The sequence below is a fragment of the Balearica regulorum genome, chromosome 16 (genome assembly GCF_011004875.1).
Source record: "Balearica regulorum gibbericeps isolate bBalReg1 chromosome 16, bBalReg1.pri, whole genome shotgun sequence".
Classification (NCBI taxonomy): domain Eukaryota; kingdom Metazoa; phylum Chordata; class Aves; order Gruiformes; family Gruidae; genus Balearica; species Balearica regulorum.
In genome coordinates this window covers 643,560-665,626 of record NC_046199.1, presented here as the reverse complement: position 1 = coordinate 665,626, position 22,067 = coordinate 643,560, and the positions used below count along the sequence as shown (strand labels likewise).

The 22,067-nt window shown below is 58.9% G+C and overlaps 1 protein-coding gene across 17 annotated transcripts in view; it reads right to left on the bottom strand.

Moving 5' to 3' along the window:
- The window catches only part of CHD6 (chromodomain helicase DNA binding protein 6), a 90,482-nt gene that overhangs the window by 3,680 nt on the left and 64,735 nt on the right, over nt 1–22,067 (bottom strand). For 14 of the 17 annotated variants that reach the window (XM_075768855.1, XM_075768851.1, XM_075768852.1 and 11 more), the window contains 17 exons: nt 20,644–20,846; nt 20,030–20,229; nt 16,553–16,712; nt 16,060–16,149; nt 15,008–15,111; nt 14,194–14,323; nt 13,834–13,894; nt 13,146–13,203; nt 12,235–12,454; nt 9,999–10,207; nt 7,415–8,977; nt 6,682–6,830; nt 6,189–6,395; nt 5,045–5,491; nt 4,175–4,366; nt 2,213–2,332; nt 1,066–1,170 (listed from right to left, as the gene is read on the bottom strand). In XM_075768855.1, the coding sequence (XP_075624970.1) occupies nt 1,066–1,170; nt 2,213–2,332; nt 4,175–4,366; nt 5,045–5,491; nt 6,189–6,395; nt 6,682–6,830; nt 7,415–8,977; nt 9,999–10,207; nt 12,235–12,454; nt 13,146–13,203; nt 13,834–13,894; nt 14,194–14,323; nt 15,008–15,111; nt 16,060–16,149; nt 16,553–16,712; nt 20,030–20,229; nt 20,644–20,846 (4,218 nt within the window). The remainder of the gene's footprint in view (nt 1–1,065; nt 1,171–2,212; nt 2,333–4,174; nt 4,367–5,044; nt 5,492–6,188; nt 6,396–6,681; nt 6,831–7,414; nt 8,978–9,998; nt 10,208–12,234; nt 12,455–13,145; nt 13,204–13,833; nt 13,895–14,193; nt 14,324–15,007; nt 15,112–16,059; nt 16,150–16,552; nt 16,713–20,029; nt 20,230–20,643; nt 20,847–22,067) is intronic. The other 3 variants (XM_075768860.1, XM_075768850.1, XM_075768863.1) reach the window with 2 other exon arrangements.

Here is a 22,067-nt window from a genome sequence, read left to right as displayed (position 1 = left end):
CCAAAAGCAAAGTGCTGACGGGGCTCGGGGGTGCGAATGCTAACGGGCATGCAGCCGCCGAACCGGCGCGCGTGAGCGGGTGCCCGGGGCGCTGGCCAGGCTCACAGCTATTCCTACCGGCACAGAGACGGTCCCCCGCAAACGAAGGTAAGGAATTGCTGCCAGTTCGCACGGGCGCTGGCCGCCCGGATGGGGCACTGACGCCAGCCCGGACGGGGAGCTGTTTTCCTGGGGAGCAGGACAGACCATGCCAAATCTCCAGCACTAATTAAAAGCAAATTTGAGAGCAGTACAAACCTCTAAGCCAATTGATTCCCCCCTGTAGCCCCCTGCAAAGGCGTCACACAAACCACCGCAGCCACAAAAACTGGGCGCAGGCGAGAGGGACCGTAGGGAGTAGTCTGGATAAGGCCAGGCCGCAGGGCTGATCCGGCAGTGCCCGTGTGCCGGAGGGGAGAGCGCTGCTCCTGCGCAGGCTGCGCCACACACCGGGGCAGGGGCTGGCGTGACGACAGGGTGAATGAACGCGGCGAGGCGAGGCTCCGTCCTGCCCCTCTCCCTGCCGGTGTCGGAGCCTTCAGGAATGGCGACCTGCGGGGCCTTTAGCGGGCCCAGGGCTGCACAGGCAGAGTCTGCAGGAGCTGATGAAAAGCCTCGGCTGAGGGTATTTTTGAAAATTTGACCCGCGAGAATGCGTTTTGTCCGCTCCCTGCCGTCCAGCACCTGAGGTGGATTACCGCTCCCGGGGCATTTGTCTTGCCCCCACTATTTCTAAGCATCCCGAGGCTTTCTGGACAGTCTCCCTGAGCTGCTGAGCCCCGTTCCCAGGGCACCGACCCCCCTCTCTCCTTCCCCTGGCCTCGCCGCTGAGCTGTGGCGCGTGCCCAACCTCCCTCTCTGCCACCGAGCACTCCCGGCACTGCCGTCCCGGCAGCCGTCCCCTCCCGCGCGCGCAGCCGAACTCCTGCCTCGCAGCTCCCGGATCCTCACTGGAGAAAGGTTGTGGGATGGGGAGGGGAAAGAAAAGATGACATGATACAGATTTCTCCAAAAGCTCTAACTTACTGAAAGCTTAACAATGTCAGCCCAGTCAGCTGCAACAGCATACTCCAAGTTTGCATCAAGCCACCTTGGCAATTCCTTCAATGCTGGTGCCGTGGCTCCCCCTAACTATAAAACACAGCAGAAGGATGACCTCTATTGCAGAAAGAGTTATATGAAATAATACAAGAAACACGATTACACTTCCCCTAGCTCCTTGCTTTGGGCCGCAATTTGGCCGGGGCAGAGACTCTTCCCTGGCTACACGTCTTTGCGGGACTCGGTATGCGCCTGCTGACTCCAGACACACAGTTCAGGGAGAAAGGGCAAATTCAGCCTCTGTGGCCCGTCCCATCGCCCTCCCCGTGAACAAGCGATGGGGACAGAGCTTCTGTAAAAGCCAAGCTCAGAACCGGACAAACCCCCCAATTCACCCAGGTCTCCAACGGCCATCGTGGGTGTAACAGAGGGAAACACAGATGTGGCTGGAACAGCCTCTTTCTGCCTCGCTCTTTAGTTTTGGTTTTGGGTGTGATAAATGTCAGATCACCTTCTGACCTAGTGCAGTTCTGGGTGCATTTAAGAACTGAATTTGGGTGGGAAGTATCCCTGAACGTCCCTTCTCGTTCACAGAGGTGAACATCAGTGCACTGGAGGTTAAACCGCAGACAAGTAAATCCATGCTTCTTGCTCTGTAACAAGACAAAGCCCTTCAAACCCTCCGCTTCCCGCATGCCCTGCACCTGGATGGGTGTCGGCATGCTCTGCCTGCGCCTCATAAGGAGGAACAAACCAAAGATATCTGCGTGGCAATATTGCAATTTGTGGCATATTGCGGTGAATTCAAGGGGAACAATCAAATCTGGAACGGGAAGCACCAGCCAGGGCTGTGCGGATGGTGGCTTTAAAGCCAAAGGCTGAATCCCTTTGCCATTGTCTGTGTATCCTGGCAAGGGGGAACACTCAGACTTCCCTTGCTTCGCACCGAAAGTCACTTATTTCGCAGGTCTGTGTCCCCTCGGGCACACACGAATAGTGCAGATCAGTGCCGTGTTCCGGACTTTTGTCCCAGCCATAGGCTTCTCTGGATTAAATCTCCCCCAGGTGAGCTCGGGGCCTGCCAAGCATTTCAAGACACCGAGGGCAGAGCACAGAACAGGCCTTCGCTTACCCGCCGTCCGGTACCCTTATGTACCACAGGCACCCGCTCCTCTCCCGTGAGTGAGTTAATGTCCAATTTGCTGGGGTCCTTGCAGCGTTGCCTCCTCTGCTTGGGCTTGTCTGAAAAACTCTGGAGTGCAAACAAGACAACGTTAATGAGACTAGATGGCTTAACGAGCCTGGACGGCTAGAAGCCCTGCAGGAGAGCAGCACAGATGAGCTCCTGAGGGACAGAGGGTCCTGTGGACTTGGGCGGGAGCGGCGCGAGTGGCACAAGCTGGTCTCTGCCACAGGGCCGGCTCTCGAATGAGCACGATTGATTTTTGTAGGTATAAAGGGGTTTTCAGTGTACCCCACTTAGACTGCTCCAGCCCTTTCTACTTTCCCTCCAATCCTAAAGCTGTAACCTGCTGCTAATTCATACATGCGCGACTGTAAACAGGGCGCTAACTACAAGTAGGAAAAAAGGAGAGAACAGGTCTGCGTGTGCCATCTCCTGTCAGTCTGACATAGCTACCCACTTCTCGCCAGCTCATCTGGGCTGTGTTTTCGCTCCCGTTTCAGCTGTTCCCACCGCAGAGCTGCTGCACCATGCTGCTTGGGGCTCAGAGCCGTTCAGGACCACAACTTGCAGAGCTACGGCTGAGCTGTCGCACACCCACTGCGGGCACCGAGTCCCGGCACCAATGTGCCCGCAGGGATGTAGCATGACGACCAACTACTGCAGGCTCTGATTCCTGAGAGTCAAAGAAAAGACCCTGCGCTTGGTCTGTCCTTCAAGAAGCTGCGTTGCTGCGGCACCCCAAGGTGCCATCCCACCCGGAGAGAGGCCGCCCGCCCTGCCACCTGACACGGGAGGTCCTGCTGGGCTGGCCCAGGGCACTGTGGGCTTGCCAGGAGCAAGAGGTTCACCAGCAGCACGGCCAGCCTGGACGAGTTCCAGTTAGCCCCCATGGGAGAGCGATGGAAAGGAGTGGGAAGGCACCTCCACTCCTGCTCCACCGTGTGACTGCTCCTGGCAGCGCTCCTGGGAGTCCGGCCTCGGGCACAGAGCTGCACGTGTCTCTGGACTCCGGAAAGCAGGGGCCATCCTGCCCCAGCAAATGCTGGGCTCCTCATCATCTCTAACGAGCTCCAAAACACTAATGGCTTGCCTGCGTACTCCAGGCTCCAGGGAATCCCAGCCTCAGGCACAAAACCCTCCAGGACCAAGACGCACAGTCTTTTATGTATTAACACCACATTCCTTCCTACTCTGTTTTACAGCCTGTGCTCTGCCTACCACACGGGCTAATAGGCTAAATAAGCTGAAACCGGGAGCAAACCAACCTGCGAAAGCGAGAGGTGGGTGCTTGTGAGACGGCAAGAAGAATCAGACTCTGCACCCTACCCTCTGCCACTCTGCCTTCTGACAGCACCCGCGGCCACGCAACCGCAGCCTTTGCAGCCTGCAACACAGCCGCTCCCATCCAGTTTTTAAAGCGAGGATTCCTCTTGTCTGGGAACCTTATTTAATAAAACAGCACTGCCCAAAATGACCCCAAGTAAAGCTTGTAGGTGAAAAGGAGCAACACAGACGGACCTTGAGCATCCCAAATCCCTTTTCCCATTTCTCTCCCCATCCCTGGCGCTTCTGGAAGACATTGGACTAATTCTGCATGGGGCACACGGAGGCACTGGAGCTGGAGAACAGATCTTGGGGCAGGAGGACGCAGCTCAGCAAGTGCCTTTCGCTGCTGCACCATGCCCACCTCCAGACGTGTGATGAACCTCCCAAACAGCCCTGGTGAACCCCACAAGCCATGGTACAGGGAAAAAAGCTGCATTCGCAGACATTTCGTGGAAGCCCTGAACTCAAGAGCAACCGCAGAAAACCTGATACACAGGGCAACACACAAGGCAGACACACACACTCTCACACACTCTCACACACACACGCACATGCGCGCGCGCCACCGAAGGCCACCCTTACTGTGCCAAAGCCGGGAACGTCGAGTGTGTAGTCGGACTGCTGACGGAGCCAGTCGAGGAGACTCTTATTCGGGACAGCCTTCTCTGCCTGGCTGCCCACAGCTGGGACTGGCTGTGGAGTTGAGGTAGCAGCAACCGGCCCATCGGGGAGGGGACTGGTCTGGGGGGGCTGTGGCTGGTCTTCCTGCACATCCTGTCGTGAAGGGAGGAGCAGGGAGAGCCCGTCAGCAGCACGTGGTGATGCACGCGCACCCAGATAAGCAGAGCTCCCAAAGCAGGTCATCTGTTCCCAATCACACAGATGAACCCGCATACTCGCAGTGCCTGTTCCTTACATCACCACCCGCCACTGCACTATGCTCCCCCTCCGTCCCCAGCACTGGTAGCATGGAGGGCAGAGAGCTGGGACATGCTTCTGAACTCATCTGGAAATCATCAGGAGGACCACCTTCCCCCAGATCCCTCCTACAAGTGGTCTACAGGGACTGGTCTTGCTCCCAGAGCCCTGCTCTTCTTTGAGTGGATCTCAGGGGAGGAGAAAGGGTGCAGTAGGCTCTTGGCCACAGCTCCACTGCAGTCAAGGACCTTTCCTCATGTTCTCTAACCCTAGACACCCCCTGAGGTGGGACAGCTGCTTTTGATAACGCTTAGCAGGACTCAAACGCTCCAGGCAGAGTGCTGCAAGCCGGAGGGAAAACTTCCCTTCCTCCCTGGAGTACTCTCTGCTCCTGCCTGCTCCAGCACAAGCTGAGCTGTCCTGGAGGAGGTCCCGCTTTGTCGGGGCAGTAGAGCTTGTAGGGGAGAGCTGGACCCTGAGACAATTCGTGCTGACTCCACTGGGGCCATGTGAAAGAGGGGAGCATCAACCCACCTGCAGCCTGGTTGGAAGAGGCCTCTCCTTCAAGAAGATGAGGTCCATCCCTTCTACATTTTTTCTCCTGCCCCGTCTCCTCCTCATGGCAGCATCGTCTCTTCGGAGGCTGCCGTTTACAATTTGTCCCGTGACAGGATGGATTAACCCTGCCTGGAGGATGCCAGACAAGTCCATGCCCAGGGAGCCCTGGAGGGTGTTCACGGTCCCCAGCTTGGGCATGTTTGTGTTCAGGGGGAAAGGAGAGGAGTTCCCTGGGGACCCATCAGAGGCTCTGGACAAGTCCACCGCCGCGTCTCGCCAGCCATTCAGCACAATGGGTGGATGAACATGGGTTGCTGCTAGCTGCTCCAAGCTCCGCTGTTTGGCGTCTCTCTCCATCTCGAATTCATAGGGCCGTCTGTGCTTCCGCTCCTCCTTTGCGAAGGCAGGGGTCAGGAAACCTTCCTGTGTGTATCAAAGCCACGGAGAGGGTTACGGCCGCTCACGCGCTGCCCAGGGACCACAGGCCTTCAAACGATCACTGAGCTAACGGTCAGGTTCTTCTGCCTCTCCGCAGGAGCCTTGAAGGATGCCCTTTCCCTGGGAACATCACACCTCTCTTTCCCCATGTGGGGATGGTGCAGGAGCATCCTCACACTTTGATCTCCCAAGGTGCTATAACCCTGGGTGCTCTGCCAGCCGGTGGGCAGCCGGGCTGGGGTCCCAAGCCAGCAGCTTCTGTCTCTGTGCTGTGTCCAATAGCGAGAGGAGATGAGAGAGAGCTGGTGACTGATGGGACAGTGCCCTCTCCTGCACCCTTCCCTTCGGGACACCAGAAGCAACGTCCCCTTTTCCCCCTGACCACACCAGCTGCTCCAGCCCTGACTCTGGAAGCACCACTACAGCCACAGGAGCTGCAGGGCGGTGGCAGAACAGCCACCTTCCCAGGAGGGGAGCAGGGCTGGTGGGGGCTTAGGGCACGGGGAGCTCAGCAGGAGCCCTCAGTGGGGGGCACCGAGTGGCTTTAGCCGTGTGTTATACACCATGAGTGACACCAAGAGGCAGTGAAAGCCCAGGCCCCGCTTGGGCAGCTCCTGAGCACTTCGGGGCAATGCTTCAGCCCAGAGTCCCGAGCCTGTCCCTGCCCAGCGGCCCCCCTCACCTTTTGTACCTGTGAGATTAACACCCCGTTATTGAAGCTGGGATCGGCGGCTTCTGACTCGGCAAAGCTGTTCCTGCTGCCGGCATTGCTGGCTACCGCTGGAGCCGTCAGCAGGCTTTGTGTCTCAAACTGCTGGCTGGAGGAAGGCCACTTGCCCTTCAGGATGGCATGGCAGATGTTGTCAATGCGGTTGATGATCACACGGTCCTGCAAACAGAATTGGACAGTGGCAGGCTGGGACTCAAACGACTGACTCGTGTTTGTCATCTCAGGATTAAAGACAAACCCAGCCCTGGTGACCTCAGCTCGGCGGAGGACTGCTCTGGGGCAGGCATGTCCTCAGCACGGGTGCTTGGGAAGAGAACCCTGTTGGAGCATCCGTGGGGAGCTGTGTGCGGAGGACCAGGAGGCAGAGCTGGGGCTGTGTCAGCCACTGCTGGTCAGGACTACACAGTGACATTTGTACTGCAAACAGTGTTCATTTTGAACTCACCTTAGGCCACTCAGAGAAGGAGTAAAGTGTCTTCTCCTGCAGCAGCTGGGCTATGGTCGGTGCCCGGGCATCCTGAAGGTCATCGATCTCCCCAGGCAGGACGGAAGCAGAACTCTTGCTCTCCTCCTCCGGGTACTTCTCTGGACCGTCTGAGAAAGCCACAGAGAACGGAGCCCATCACCGCCCTGCCTCTCTCGCCCTATTGAGGTGGGAGCAACTCCTCACACCTTCCCACCCCAGCGCTCAGCTGCTCCACAAGGGTCCCATTCCCCAGCCAGCCACCAAGAAACGCAGCAGCCCTGGGACACGGCAAGTGCCCCATGCTGCTCAGGAAGGGCCTGCGCTCCCCTGGGCTGTTTGGGGGGCTTGTATTGCAGTGGCCCCCACTCCTACCATGCCACAGCCCGGGCGGGGAGGAGGAGGGCACATGCCTTTCCCAAAGGAGCTGCTCGCCGGGCAGCACCCTGTGCCAGGAAGGGAAGGACGTCCTGCGTTCCATGGGCAGCTCATGGCAGAAGGGCTGCTGGGGCTCAGTGTGTGGGGTCCTGGCCAGCTCTGCTGGCAAATGCAGCCACCAACCCTTTGTCCCCCAATCACATCAGCTAGAGGGACCCCAATCCTGCAGAGGGGAGGCCGCTCTGGGGGCTCGGCAGCCCCAAGGCTTTGGCTCTGCAGGTCCCTCCCACCCCAGCCAGAGGTGACTGTCGACCAGCGGGAGCTCTCAGGACCGTACCTTGACTCTGGCTGCTGCTGGCTTTCTCCTCATCTCTGTTCTCACGCTCTTCTTGCTTCACCCCCTGGGGCTCGGGGTGCAGGGTGACTCTGCAGCCTGACTGCCCCTCGGCCCCGCGGCCCCAGGCCTCCCCCCCAGCACGGGGGGGCTCTGCCCCTGGGGCCCCCAGCAGAGGTGCAGGCAGGCTGAAAGCCTGGCTCTGAGCCTGGCCCGGTGAGTGCTGCAGGGTGCTTTCCTCATCCAGGCCACGGTCCTCCCTGCCCTCTGGCCCAGGCTCCCCCAGCCCTTCAGCTGTCCTCAGCCCCAGGGACTCTCTCTCGCCATTCACATCTTCTGGGCAAGTGTCCTCGGGTGTGGGGAGGCCAGAGCTCTGCTCCTCGCCCCCCAGTTCACTGGCCTCGGGGTCACAACCGGCCCTGGTCCTGGGACCACTCATGCCTTCCACAACATCTGCTGCTGCCTCAGAGTTATCATCGTCGTCTTCTTCCTCCTCATCTTCCTCGCTGTGGCTCTGACTTGGCCCTGACTTTGCCTCCATTCCTTTCTCCTGCAGCAGACTGATGAATCTCTGCTCAGGAGGAACCTTTATTTCATAGTTATGAAGACCGGGACTGTAGAGCCCCACGCTTAAGACCCCTTCCATGGCACCGTGCTCAGGCAGCACTGGTGCAGGTCTGGTGAGGTCTCCCTTCTGCTGCAAGGCTTCGCAGAGCTCTGCTGGGGCGCTCCGCGAAGGGTCGCTTTCAGGGGTAGAAGGCGAAGGCTCAGCTTCCTCGTTCTGACTGTCTGTTCGGTCACAGCCCACCTGCAAACCCTCTAGGAAGGGAGTCTCTCTCATGGCATCTGCATCGCAGCTGGACGGATCCTCGTCTCCCTCTAGTTTGCCCTCGGAGAGTTTAGCAACGCTGCTTCCAACATCTGTGCAACTGGGGCTGTCTCGGGCAAGGGAGCTTTGCTCACTGTTACAGGCCTTCTCATCGTACATCATGCACACCAACGAGTCCGGCAAAGAGCTCTCATCATAGTTACTGGAAATGATGTCCCGGACTTTAGACATGAATGTTTCACAGTTTGCATCCGGCGGACTGCCCCCAGCCTGGGACATAGTGCTGTCTATGGTTTCTAGTTTGATCTGACTCTCGGCTTCGTTCTCCAGGGATTCACAGGTCCGGTCCACCTGGCTGTACAGAGGGGAACTGTAGAGTTTGGAGTTAGTCTGGTAAAGGCAGCACAGGGTTTCTGGGCCTGGGAGCCCCGTTCTTTTATGCTGGGCATAGTTCCTGTACGCATCTAAAAAAGACAGCTGGGGGTCATTCATGATGTAGTAGTCAGTGCGATTCAGGCCATGCTTGGCGGTGCCGATCAGCAGGTCCCGATCATGTTTGCCACACTCCCACCACACCGGCAGGTAGAGGCTCGGCCGGCACAGCTTGAGCCGCTCGTGGAGCTGCGGACACTTGAGCACCTGCTCGCGCACCTTTCGCAGAAGCTCGATACGGTAGAGGGTTCTGGCGGCACGTTCCTCCGTGATGGGCTCCACGTAGATGTCAGGGTCTGGGGGACCTACAGCAGGGACAGAAAAGCCAAGGGCTTGTTATAACAGATTGATGAGAGTCACTTGGAGGCGGTGATGAGCAAGGCGAGTCTTAAGTCTGGACCAAGAGCAGCACTTGGCTGCAGAGGAATTCGGAGTCTTGTCTGAGCTCTGCTCCATCACTGCCAGCAGTGCGGGAGCTGCCTGGACCTGCTGGTGGAGCGGCTCCCTGGGGTCTGAGCCTCTGGTAGCCCTTCAAGAGGTTCTCAGGGAAGGGAGTCCCTCAACTTGTGCAGCTCTTCTGATGAGGAACACCCACCTAAGGCATTAACACACGCATCCAAGGAACTGCGCCTGAGACCAGACCTCCTCACAGGTCTGAGACGAAATCCTTTCGTTAGAAGCAAATTGCTTTGTGCTTAAACAGCCCCCAAGCAGCTTTTCATCCACCATGTCCTGCATGGTGCCAATGCACCGGGGCTCTGCAGGGCACTCTGGGATGCCCTGTGTGTTGGCCAGGCTTCCCAAGCCTCCTGCAGTGGGTTCAGACTCCCTTCACCCGGCACCAGATCTCTCTAGTCTAGCTACGCCACGGCACGGGCACTGTGCAGACTCTGTCCAGTGCCAGCAGAGATGCTCGGAAGGAAAGCAGCGATACAGATTGCCCAAACAACCCCCAGCCCCAGTGTGGAGGAGGAGTGACCTGCTGCTTCTCTACTTCTCCCTCACATCTAGAGGTAGCTGTCTTGGATAAAATTGGTTGTGTTTTCATGGGAGGGCTCCATGAGATCTGTGAGGGCAGGGACTGGAGCGCGCAGGGCTGCCCTACCGTCTTGTTGTGCTGGGAGGTGGTACATGGTGGTGACAAGGCAGCCAGAAATGCACGTGGCTTCTGCCAGCCCACAGCCTGCCTGGCGTCTCGCTGCCTCCAGCTGTCCCTGAAACTCATCCCTTGCTTTCCTGCTCCACGAGAGCAGTGGGACCATTTCTGACCCATGGCTACATGGACCTACTGTTTCCCCTGCCATAGGCCAGGCAATTTCCACTCACCGTCCTCTTTCCACAGTGGGAGACCACAGACATTCTTGCACATGGCCACGAAGCTGTAGAAGTACTTCTCCAGGCTCTCATCTGTCTTCTTCTCCAGTCGAGAGATGGCTCGGAACTGGGCCCAGTCAAAGATCTTTTTCTCCTGGTCATAGATAACCCCAAAGGAGGAGACAGTGCGGTAGAAATCTGCCTGCTCCCTCCTGGTCCACCTGTGGGGCAGGGAGGAGACACGAACACCACTGAGACACGTTCTGGTCCCAGCATGGGAAAGGCACCAGGCAGAGAGGACTACCTAGTTACTGCCCACCAGTAACGGCCAGGAGGAGCACACGGGGGAGACCACCACATCCCAAGATCCTCTGCCTTACGGTGCAGAGTGAGGAGGAGTGAAGGCCACGGGCCATGGGCTCTTGGCTCACCGTTGAAAAAAACACTCTTGGCTGTTTGAAAAAGCACTAAGTGCAGCTCCTGGCTGTGCTGCCGACAGGGCGCAAGCTCCAGCAGCTTCTCTGGAGGCACAAACCTATCTCATCGACTCGCTTCCCGCCACATGGAGTTGTCTCGTCACCTCCATGGAAAGACCAACTCTATGTACCAGGAATTAGAAAGGAAGGTCCTGCAGACACAGCTCTCATCCAGCCTCTTTCAGAGGGAAACTGGAACTAGGGTTTGTTGCCGTAAGGGTCCCAGTAACAAACGCCACCCACTCTGCTGACTCCTGTGGACTCCGGGGTGCCAGAGGTGGGTGTCACCTCCTCCCACTGAGGGAAAGCAGCCGTGGTGATGGGGGGTTTCAGTTACAGCACTGTCAGAGCACAACTTTCACTCTGGCTTGGACCCTCTGAGCTTTCCCCTCGTGGGGATCGCTCCAAGGAGCGATCCAGGACAGAGATGGCGAAGAGCGTCCTGGGCAAATACAGCCCTGGGCAAACAGGGCACAGAAAAACAGGCCATGGAGAACAGAGCAGGGTGCAAACTGCGGGGCAAGTGCAGGAGCAGGTCACGGCAGAGAAAGGTGAGTGCTGTGGGCTGAAGAAAGCTCAAAGTCAAATCTCAGCTCCTCTGAACTGCAGCTCTGGGCCACCACCAGCAAGCAGCTGGGACAAGTCAAGGGAGAGCAGACAGGGTGACAGCACCCACAGCACTCCCCAACTGACCAAAGTACACCTAGACCAGCATTTCCACTCCTGCACCCCTGTGTGAGCCCTCTGCAGTGATATTGCATTCCAAAAAGAAGAGTAACAAGAAGAAAGCTGATAAAAAAATCAATAATCCAAATCAAGGAGCCCAACAGGCAGTTTGGTGAAAGGCCTCAAATTGAAGGCTGGTGGGAAACCGCCTAGGACACTGCTGCAAGGAGACCTCCCAAAAAAAAAGCCCACGGAATTAAAGAGAAGGAAATACCAGGCTGCTGTGGTGGCCATAGCACAACCACTGATGCCCCCACCTTGAAGAGGAGACAGTACAACTGGAAGAGGTCCAGAGGAAGGGGGGAGGGAAGATCAGTGGGCTTCCATAGAAGGAGGCCGTGACCAGAGAGTGCAGGGCAGCACAGGAGACAGAGCCGCCGAGGACTGTTGACCACTGAGGAAGTCCCAGTGCTGTGCGTAGGGACTGGCAGCGATGGAGGCAGCATCGCCCTGCCGCACACCCTCCTCGGTTTCTGCAGAGAGCCACTCAGGGTGCCAGGATGGTCCCACCATCCTTCCACTTACTGGGATGCAAACAAAAAGGGAGCACACCGCACACAGGACATGCCACCATTGCGCTCCAGAGGCCAAGAGCAGGAGGCCAACGCAGCAGTGTGAGCTGCGAGGGTGGGAAAGGCTACACGTGTGGGCTGTGCAGCGCTCATCCGTCACCCCTCACCCACGGTGTGTCCCAAGTGCACACCACTGCTCAGCAGCACCCGCTCTGCTGGCACTGGGGGCGATCCCTGGCTCAGCAGATGCTGGATTTGACCCTGAAGAGCTGTCCCCTTCCTTCCTTTCACTGTGTCACCAGCTGCTACTTGCAAACCTCAGTGGAGGCTGCACCTGGCCGGGCTGGTTGGGCACCACAAGGCTCCCTCATGGCTGGGAGCAGCGTTCCCTGCCCAGCCAGGACCCACACGCCACCGTCACGTGGGCAGCTGCCTGCGCGAACAGCCGTGGTGACATTTACCTGGGTAAATCCGGGGGGACAAGGATTTCAACTGGCCTAAATCAGCTGCGGAAAGGACCCTCTGCTGCGTTACCTTTTCTGCATTTCTTTGTTCACCGAGTCCATCTCAGAGGCTCTCCTGAACATCTCGTCCTGCAGCCAGTATCCATGGTTACCAGGCACCAGCATCTCGGCGCGGGGAGGCAGCTCTTTGCGATTGCAGCGCTGGTAGACGGTGACGAGCCTCCGCAGTCTGGCTGTGAGGGCAGATGAGACAGGCCAGCAGGATCTGTCTGAGTCGGAGCCATCCTGGGCTTCAAACATCAGCAAGGACATTAGTATTTAATGCACGCAAAGCCACAGGTTCCCGCGTCCCTCCATCCGGCTCAGAGAGCTCCCTCCCACCTTCCCCCTCCCGCAGGGGACACCAGGGATCACAGTCACGAGTGGGGGACTGTGGTGACCATCCCGGGGCCTCCGCACCCCAAAAGCTGCTGGTTCACAGCCTCACCATGTCTGAGCTACCCTCAGAGAGAGCCCAGAGGCAGAGATCCGGGTAGGAATGATGCCTCTGGGCCAGGCCATGCATGGGAGAGGACTGCAGCTCCCTGCTCAGCAGCGGGGCCAGCCAGCCCATGGCATCTGCCAGCACCGCCCACTGCAGAGACCCTGCACGCTCATCTCATGCAGGCAACCGCATGGACACGGGCAGGCTAACGGCTTCTAGTCACCCCTGGCTGGCTTTGGCTGGAAACATTCTTTTTCGGGACCCTGCCCGCCCTGCCACAGGGCCCGTCGCTGGGTCACATGTGACTGCACGGGAGGGTCCCCGACAGGAGCCTGCTCAGGTTAAGCTACCTCACCTGCTAACACAGAGCAGTGCATCCCCCCAGCCCAGCAGTGTGTGCCTCCACCCAGCAGTGCCTGCCTCAGCGCTCTGGCTCTGGCTGTGCCGTGCCAGACCCTGGGAAGCCACGCACCGCGCTGCGGGAGATACAGCCTCACCTGCCGCTGCCTCGTCCCGCTTCTCACTGGCTTCGCCCACCCCAGCGGCCACGACATCCTGCAGAAGGAAACCATCAGGGAGGGCTCTCCAGCCCCGCACAGCAGCCCATGTACCTGCATGTACCATGTCGCATGCCCTCGGGCTGCAGTCACTGGCTGCCCTCCACACAGGGAGCAGCACGCACAGGGGAGGGGACAGCTCAGAGGGGCAGCGCTGTCCATTTTGGGTCCACTGCAGTGACAGCCTCTGCAGCTCAAATGAACCCTGCACCCTCCCGTGCTGCCTCATTCACTGCTCTTCCTCTCCCCCAGGGCCTTTTCTTTTGGGATGCCCCCCGACTCCTTTGCCAGGGCCCCACACGTGGTTTCTGAAGCCAAGTGTGAGAGCCAGCACCCCTGGCCGTCCCCAGCCCTCAGTCCCCGTCAGCTCCCCATGAGGCGGATGCTGCCCATGTCCGCAGGAAACACACAGAGGCAGCAGCAGCAGCTGTGCTCCAGCAAGCAGAGGCGATGCAGACAGTGTGGGGCAGGTGCACGGCACGGCAAAGCCGGCACAGAGCAGGGTCACCGGCAGCGCTGGTTCCCTGGTGCCCTGCAGCAGAGCTGACGGAGCCAAACCTGCAGCACAGGGCGGGAGAGCAGGCCTGGCAGCAACAGACGTGCATCGATCACCACGAATCCCACTCACCTCCTGCTTTGGCAGCCCCTCCAGCTTTTCTCCACCGCTCTCTTCTTTGTCCATGCTGCCCCTGGGTAAGAGAGCAAATGAGTCCCCGGCAGTGGCAGCACAGCTCCCTTGGCTGTTCCAGCCATCGGCAGGCGGGAGCAGAGAATTGGTGCTCATGCCATCCCTCTGCCTCATACTGGGGAGCCAGCTCCCCTCTGCCTTCTCTCCTGCCTTCCCCCCTGCCCGCTGTGTTCAGTCGCACAGTCCGCTTCCTTCCTCCTCCCTGTGCACAGCGCATCCCACAGCACTGCCCCGCTGCTAACATGGCCCCCAGGAGTGAGCCAGACAGCCCCCGAGAGCTTGGCTCCATCCCCTGCCCACCTTTCGGCAGCATCCTGGGCCCCATCGCTGACGCCCTGCTCCGCAGAGAGCAGCTTCTCATCCGGCATGCCCACCTTCTCCAGAAAGCACAGCGCCGGGTCGGCCCGCATGGCATTGTACCTCTCGTAACCTGACAACCGCCGTGGGCCATCAAAAAGGAGAAAGACGGCACAAAGTCAGGCCTGAGCCTGGTTCAGGTGAACCTCCTGCTCAGTGGGACACAGCTCCCCACCCAGCTCTTGCTCTGTCTGAGCTGCCGTGAGAGCAATTCTCGCTCCCCCCAAATTCAGAATACTTTCCCAAAAGCTGCTAATTGCTCTGTAGCCCCTCAGCAGCAGACAAAGAGAAAGGTCAGCCTTTCCATCCCACCGGGCAGCCCTGCCTGGTAGGCAGCTCAGCGCCCAGAGAGCTGTGCACAGCACCCACGGCAGGTTGCAGCTGGGAGCAAACAGCCCCGTGGCTCCTGGAAGCCACAGTGGGACTTCAGGACAAGGCTGGGGATGCCAGGAGAGGCTCTGTGCCTTCCTCCTTGCCCTCACATGGCAACAGCGCGCTGCTCCTGGCAAACCAGGACTCTGCCACAAGACCGGGTACGGCCACCCTGGGCACCGCAGTGCGCCGGCCCCACCACCCCAACGAGCCAGCAGCACCGCAGCTGCCAGCCCTTGGGGAGAGCTGCCTTGGCCCCGTGTGGCCATGGTGCACAGCCGTGGGTCTGCCCCCTCTCACTGACAGAACGTCCCCTCCGGATACCAGAGCTCTGGCCAGGGGTACTCTGACGCACCGGCAGCCACCAGAGAAGCTGGGTACGCACCGTGCTTGAAGACGCCAATGAGCAGGGATTTATCAGCTTCAGCGTTCCACCAGTCCACTGGGATCTCCACGTAGTCAATGTCTGGCAGCAGCACGTCCAGCTCCCTGTGGCAGACAAGGTATGAATGCCCCTCTCCCAGCCTCACCAGACACTGGAGCGCACTGGGCACTGCCGGGCAGGGGCAGACAGGAGCCATCACTCGCTGGCTTGGGGACAGCTAATGAACGAAAGGCTGGCCTGGCGTGCACGTCTCCCTGGGGTCAGAGAGCTGGAGCCTTGGCTGCGCCGCAACCTTCCCCATCCTCATTCTCCAGAGATGGGGAGGCTGCACAGCCCCTCTCCCCTCCCACCCAACACCACCAGAGGACTGGAGATCCTATCTGGTCTGAACAGCATCTCTCGGGGGAAACCACTTCAAACCTACCAGCCCCAAAGAACAGCACGTCTGGTGGGTGGGCTGCAACATCCCCTCCGCACAGACTCGTGCTGATGGAGCTGGGCTGGGGAAAGCAGCAGCCCCTGCCCTAGGAAATGAAGCTCAGCATATCAGACTTCTCTCTGAAGCACCGAGAGCTGAGTCTTCACAGGAAGGTCAGGAGCTGGCAGGTTCAGTGGCTTTAACAGAGCGTGTCGGCCCCCTTGTCCTCAGTGTTGGGAAGGGACTGCAGGCCACACCAACGGTCCTGGGAACCAGGCACAGTCTCTGTGGGCTCCCCCTTTGGACTGAAGGTCAATTTGTCAGGCAGCACGTGGAGACATTTTCCTGCAGGCTGCAGGGTGTCCCCAAGCATCCTCACCACCCCCAGGCTGGTGCTGCAGCCCCAGAGCTGCCTCAACAGAGCTGCCACAGCCACGGTCCCTGCGCAGGCAGAGCTGCCGCCTGAGGATTAAGTTTTGCCTGAACAAGACCTGGGGATTTGACCGCGGGGTCTGACTTGCCCGGAACCACGGGGAGCCCAGACGTGGCTGGGCTGGAGGGCTGTGCAGTGCTTGAGCGCCACCGCCACTACCTTCCCGAGAAGCATCACAAGGGTTTGCCATAAGGTCCCTACCTGGCGGGGGTCCCCTCGAAGGCTTTGTCCGCGGCCTCCCCTAGCACTTCAGCCTTCAGGTAGTAGAGCATTCGCACCCGCAGCAGAACCCTGTCCCGGGGCAGCAGAGAGGAACACATGCTAGCACACAGGTGCTCAAATGCAGCCTAGGGCCTGGCCCAACGGCCCTCGCCAGAGCGTTTGCAGAGGGATGCTCTGAGGGTCAGCAAGGCCAGGGAAACCTGCTTGGCACCATGTTTCCCCACATGGGAGGACCCACTTTCTCAAAGCGGCACAGCGCCCAGCCCTGAGACCTCCTGGGGCCCCGCGGCTGGAAGTTTGCTGCTCAGGACACGGCTCCCGTTAGCTGGAGGAGCATCCGAGGGCAGTCCGGCAGCCAGAGCACGGTGATCCTGTGTGGGCTGTGAGCCCCTCACAGCTCCCTCCCACGCTCCCCACGCTAAAGACCCTCAGCCCACGGTCTCCACGAGCTGGCACAGGCTCCTGCACTCACTTGTTGCAGTGCTGTTTGAGGTGCTTCTTGTAGCTGTCGTCATGCAGGACGACCTCAGGGTTGCAGGTGGCAAGCCAGTCCGCATTCTTTATCTCAGGAAGCAGCATCTGGTTCTTTGTCTTCTTCCCTTTCCTGCCTCTGGGCACCGGTGCTGACAAGCCTGTAACAGCAAGTGGCAGCCAGTGAGCACCGTGGGCACTGCGCGCCAGGCTGGGCACCACCGTAAGGCGGCTCTGATGCTGCGGTGCCCAGGCAGGGCGGCAGACCCAGGGAGCTGGAGGAGGCTGTATGAAGCTCCCGGCTGCAGGTCAGACAGCCAAGGTGGGGAAAATGCATGAGGTAAGTGCATGGGAGGCCCCATCTCCAAGAAAAACTTGGGGATCACCACAGAAACTGAATTGCTGTGAGTTCTCAGTGTGATGCTGAGCCCAAAGGATAACACGGTCCCTTGATGTACAAAAATATCACACAGAGATACAGAAGGGACCTTGGTCCTGGGCGCGGCTCTTAGAGCCTTACCTAGACACTACAGCCAGCTCTGAAGTTCACCCTCCTGAACAACACAGTGATTTGGCACAAGAGTTCAGACAAGAGGCTCCCAAATGACCAAAGACCAGAAGGCCATTCCACTGATCTGATCTGTAAGGGTTGTTTCCTGTTCCGTGCGTCAGGAGGAGGGCTGCGTGGGAACCCGACACTGCAGGAGGCATTTACACTTGGCAAAGAAACCAAAGGGAAAAGAAACGCAGTCCCATCTGGCTGACAAAGATAAAATGAGATCCAGTGGCTGGAGCTGAAAATTAAACACATTTTCAACCTTGAAATAAGATGCGAATTCACAGCAGAACGTGGAAAAAACTCCTGGTGGAGTCACTATTGTTTGGAGTCTTCCGAGAGGGACGAGCTGCCTCCGTGGGCAGCTGCTCCTGAGGCAGGGTCCTGCAGATGTCCTCTCCTGCCTATGTGTGCGAAGAGGAAAGAAGTGTCCCAGTAGTCCTGTCCCATCCGTTTGGTCTTGCAACACCAAGGAAGAAGAGAGAGCTTTGCCATGTGCTCAACACCTGCATAAAATTTGCAGGTGCACGACAGGACAAGGGCTCCAGCCCAGGTGGCTGCTGGAGGCCTGCAGTGGCACCAGGGCTCTTGTCCCCAGCACTGAATTGGCCTGATGAACTCTGGGCAAACGCTGCTTCCTCAGCAGCTTGGCCTCTTCCAGGATGTAAGGCAGGATGGGGCTGGATGAGAGCAGAGCTCTGAGCTGGGCTGCCCACGTGCTGTGCTCGCCCCTCGCAGTCACACAGATACGGGATTGAGAAGGAACGCACTTAGCAAGGGCTGGAGGTTGCTGTTGCTTTCTGCACATCGGCGGGGCCTGAAGCGTGTCTCGCCTGGTCAGCTCTCTACAAACACAAGTGGTACCTCAGGCTCCCTGGCGAGCCACAGCAGTGCCCGCCGCAGTGCTGCTCCACACTGGAGGGTTCTGCTCTCCTCCAGCTCCTGAGGTTAGAGTAGACGGTTCTTCCTCTGGCCAAGACCACATGGAGGTTTCACAGGTGGGAAAAGCCATTCTGAAGAGCTGATGGAGAAGCTCCTGGTTGTTTCCCTCTGCTAATATTCAATTTTAGTGCTGCTCTTGCTCTAAAGCATTCCTGACCCTCCACTGAAACCATGGCACATTCATTACTTGGCATTATCTAAATCAAGCCCATTTATATCAGCCAGTTTGTTTCTTACTCTTGCTCTGCTCCCCATGGGGCTCTTGAGTCCAGTCCCAGCGCCACCCTGGGCAGGGCTGCGCGGCAAGGGCAGGAGGCAGCACTGCCAGAGCGGCTCACGTTGTAGGAGGCGATGGGAGTAACTTAAGGAAGACACTGAAGGCCACGTGCTCGGACCTCACATTGTAAAGCCAGTCAGTAATTCCAGACAGAAGGAAATGGTGGTGTCAGGTTTTAAGCACCAAGCAGCATGCAGCATGCTCTCGGGGCTCAGCAACAGCTCCGCTGCAGAACAGCCTTCCTTGTGCTCCAGCACCACGAAACAGGAGCCCCAGGTTTCAGCCTGGCTCCCCGATGCCAAAAGCAGGCCGGAGGGTCCCAGCCCCCTTGCTACTCACCTTGTGCCACAGATCACAAGTGCACAACAAGCAGCACACAGCCGTGGCCTCACCCAGCCGGCCCTCCCAGCCCGACTCACCCGTCCTGAAAGCCACAGGACATCGGCACTGTGCTGCTAGGGCAGCGCAGAGCCCTCTGACACAGAATGTGACCACGTGTCCCAGGCCACAACCCTCCAGCTGATCCAAGGAGCCAGCACCGGCTCTGTCTTCATCTCGTTGAAGACAAAAGCCACTGCGGCTGCAGGGTGCTGTGTGCATGGTGGGCTCTATTTGCTGTGCTGCTCCAGCCCCAAGGGATGCCGACAGAGAGCAGACACTGCTCTGCAGGCGGGGGACGAATCTGCAGTGCCCCACTGCCCCGGGAGCCAGAGACAGCGGGGGGGGGCAGGGCTGGGGAAGGCTCTGGGTGGCCCCTGTCTGAAGCTGATGATACCCTGGAAACCTCCGCCCAACAGAATGCAGATGGAATTACAAATTGGACCTGTGGTGTGATTATGTGGACCTCACACACACTGGAAAATAAGTGTACGAGTCCTCTGAAGATGGAGGACACAGCCAAACGTGAGACAAAGGGTCCTGCCAGGCGGAGTGAGAGAAGGCAGTGTCACCCGGGTAGGATTCTGCATTGAGAAGTCTCGGGACAAACCAGCACTGCGCCTCCACCCACCGGGGCAGGCACTGCAGACCAGTGTCTGGGACAAGAACCGTGACGAGAGCAGATACAACCTGGTGACCCGGGCTGAGATGGCTGTGCAGATCGCACTGCCAGCTTCCCCGGTGCAGCCGCGAGTGCCGCGCCTGGCGGTCTCAGCTGCTGGCATTAGGGCCAGGGCTGCCAACAGGCGCAGGCAGGGTCCCTGCACAAGGATCCGCGCCGCGTCCTGCGATGCCCTTAGGAACAGCCAGGCACGTCTATGCTCCGAGTGGAATAAACACCCTCGCACCTTTCACACCCAACGTGTTCATACAGTCCCTGGCGCCCCACGAGCTCACTGCCCGATGTCTCCCCGCACGGGGGAACCCTGGCAGTATTCACAGGCGAGATAAAACTTAGCAGTGCCCACCTGAGAGTGGATGGCATCACTGCTGCCACCACAGGGCTCCCTCCGCACCAGCCATGGCACTGGGAGTCAGGAAACAGCCTCCCCCACCCAGCCAGTCCCTGCTGCTGGCTCTGAGGGTCACTGTGGAGGTCAGTCCCATGACAGCCACTTTCTCTGTGTAGAGAGAGTCGCGGTGCTCAAGCACAACTGCTCGCTGGCTGTTTCAGTCAGCTCTGCTTTGAATTCTGCAGCCTTGGTCCCGTACGCTGGCACAGTGGCAACAGGTAGAGGTGCAATGGCAGAGAGAACACGCAATACCTGAGTGATTCTGCAGAGCCTGGTTCTGGCCATCCTTCGTCGGCGTGATGAGATCCCAGATAAAACTCTTAATCTTCTCATCTCCCTTGTAGTGTTTGACGCAATAGACCAGCAAAGCCCGACAAATCATCTCCATGTCCTTCTCATTCAGGTGCCACTTGAACCGCCCGTGGGTCAGGATATCTTTCCAGCGTCCCCAGCTGGAACAGCAGGAACACAGACAGAGTAAACACTCCTGTGCAACTACAGACCCTGGTGGCACCTCTCTCCAGGAGCTCGCCCAGGGGCACGGCCCCGCCAGCTCCCCTGGGTAGGGCTGTTCTGCCCCCACATTATGGGAGCAGAGGGGGAGAGGTTTGCCCAGGACTGAACAGAGCAGAGGCAGGAGCAGACTCTGGAAGCACCAACTGCCAGCTCATGCTTTGCCCCCCAAACTCTCCCCCTATCCCAAATTTGTTTGCTTACAGCCCAGGTCCCACCAGAGAGGTCACTGCTGGAAGGAGGGGACACTGCAAGCAGGGTGGACAGAAAGTGGCTGGGGCAGCCAGCGGCCCACATGCACACTGGGGCAGCCAGAGGCTGTGGCCGTGCTCCCTGGGAGGGGTGAGACTCACCCGAATATGAGCAGGTTCTTCTCCACGCGGAAGCACTCAGCCCGCAGGTATCGCCGCGTCTTCTCGTTGAAGCGCCGCGAGCGTGTGGGCCGCTCGTCCGAGTCACTGTCCAGCTCGGAGAACTCCATCAGCTCATCGTCTTCAAAAGAGTTGTAGTGTTTGGTTTGCTTCCGCACCCGGGGCCTGTCAATGACCAGGCTCTCCTACAAGGGACAGAGGGGAGAACGCACTCAGGCATGGGCAGAAACACCCGCCTGCCATCAGGGCACAGTAAGTCCCCTGCCACCCCGCTGTGCTCACGCCTCTGGTTCCTGGCTTGCCAGCCCCGTGGCTGGCCATCACCTTGGGATACCTGTTCCAAAGTACCTGCACGCGGCTCTGCCCACACACACGAGACAACTCCTGGCCAGCACAAAATTCAGCCTGAACAATGGCAGGCTGAAAATCAGGCCCTCTGGGTTCAAACTGCCGACAGCCAGCAGCTGACTCAGCTCTGAATCATATTCCTGGCCCTCCCAGCACTGCCCGCACCAAGCACTGTGCTGGAGGCGGTGTAATTTCTGTGTCGGGGCGGATAGGTGGGCTGGAAGAAGAAAGGCAGCTTCCAAGGAGGTGCAGGAGGGAGCAATATGAGATTAAATAGCACGTACCTGCCTCCTCTCCTTCTCCCCACCCTGCCGAATGAATCCACGTCATCTAAATCTGCCTGGATTTCACGCACGTGGGACAGACACACATACCTCCACCCTCTCCCATTCTCCCTGCTAGAGCAGTGAGCTCTGCAGAGCTGCAGGGCCTCCTCCTTGCTGCTGTCTAGCACCATCTCTATGGCACTGCTGCCTTAGCTGGAATTTTGGCAGGCCCCGGGCCCCACTGAAGCCAGATGAAGCACCCTGCGCTCTACGGAGGAGCTGGGAGGAGAGGCCCGGGCTGCAGCTGAGCCCATGAGCTCAGCAGGGCCAGCAGAGAGATGGGACCCCGTCTGTCCGCTCCTGCCTCCCAACAGGCAGAGGCACCAACCCTCCCAGCTCCATCTCAGCGCTCAGCTAGAGAGCTCCTTTTGTGGGCAGAGCAGGCAGGGGCCGAGAACAAGGATGCTGCCCCCGGGAGATGCTCCCCAGAGGCGCGTGGGGAATGTCCAGCAGCTCTGCTACCAGGCCAGGAGAAGCCAAGCACCAGCTCACCAGAGCTCTTGCTGCTGCGTTTTCCCATGGCCACTGCTGGGAAGGAGCCAATTTGCCAGTGAGGGGAAGAGGTGAGACTCTAAGAGCATCCATTTACAGTCCGCGACCCCCTCACCCAGACATGGTGACAAGCCTGCCAGATCCACTTGGCTTTACTCCTTGTTCCCATCCCTGCAGGCAGGACAGCCGGGCTGCAAACGCTGACGGAGGAAGGAGCGGCACAATCCAAACCTGTCCCCA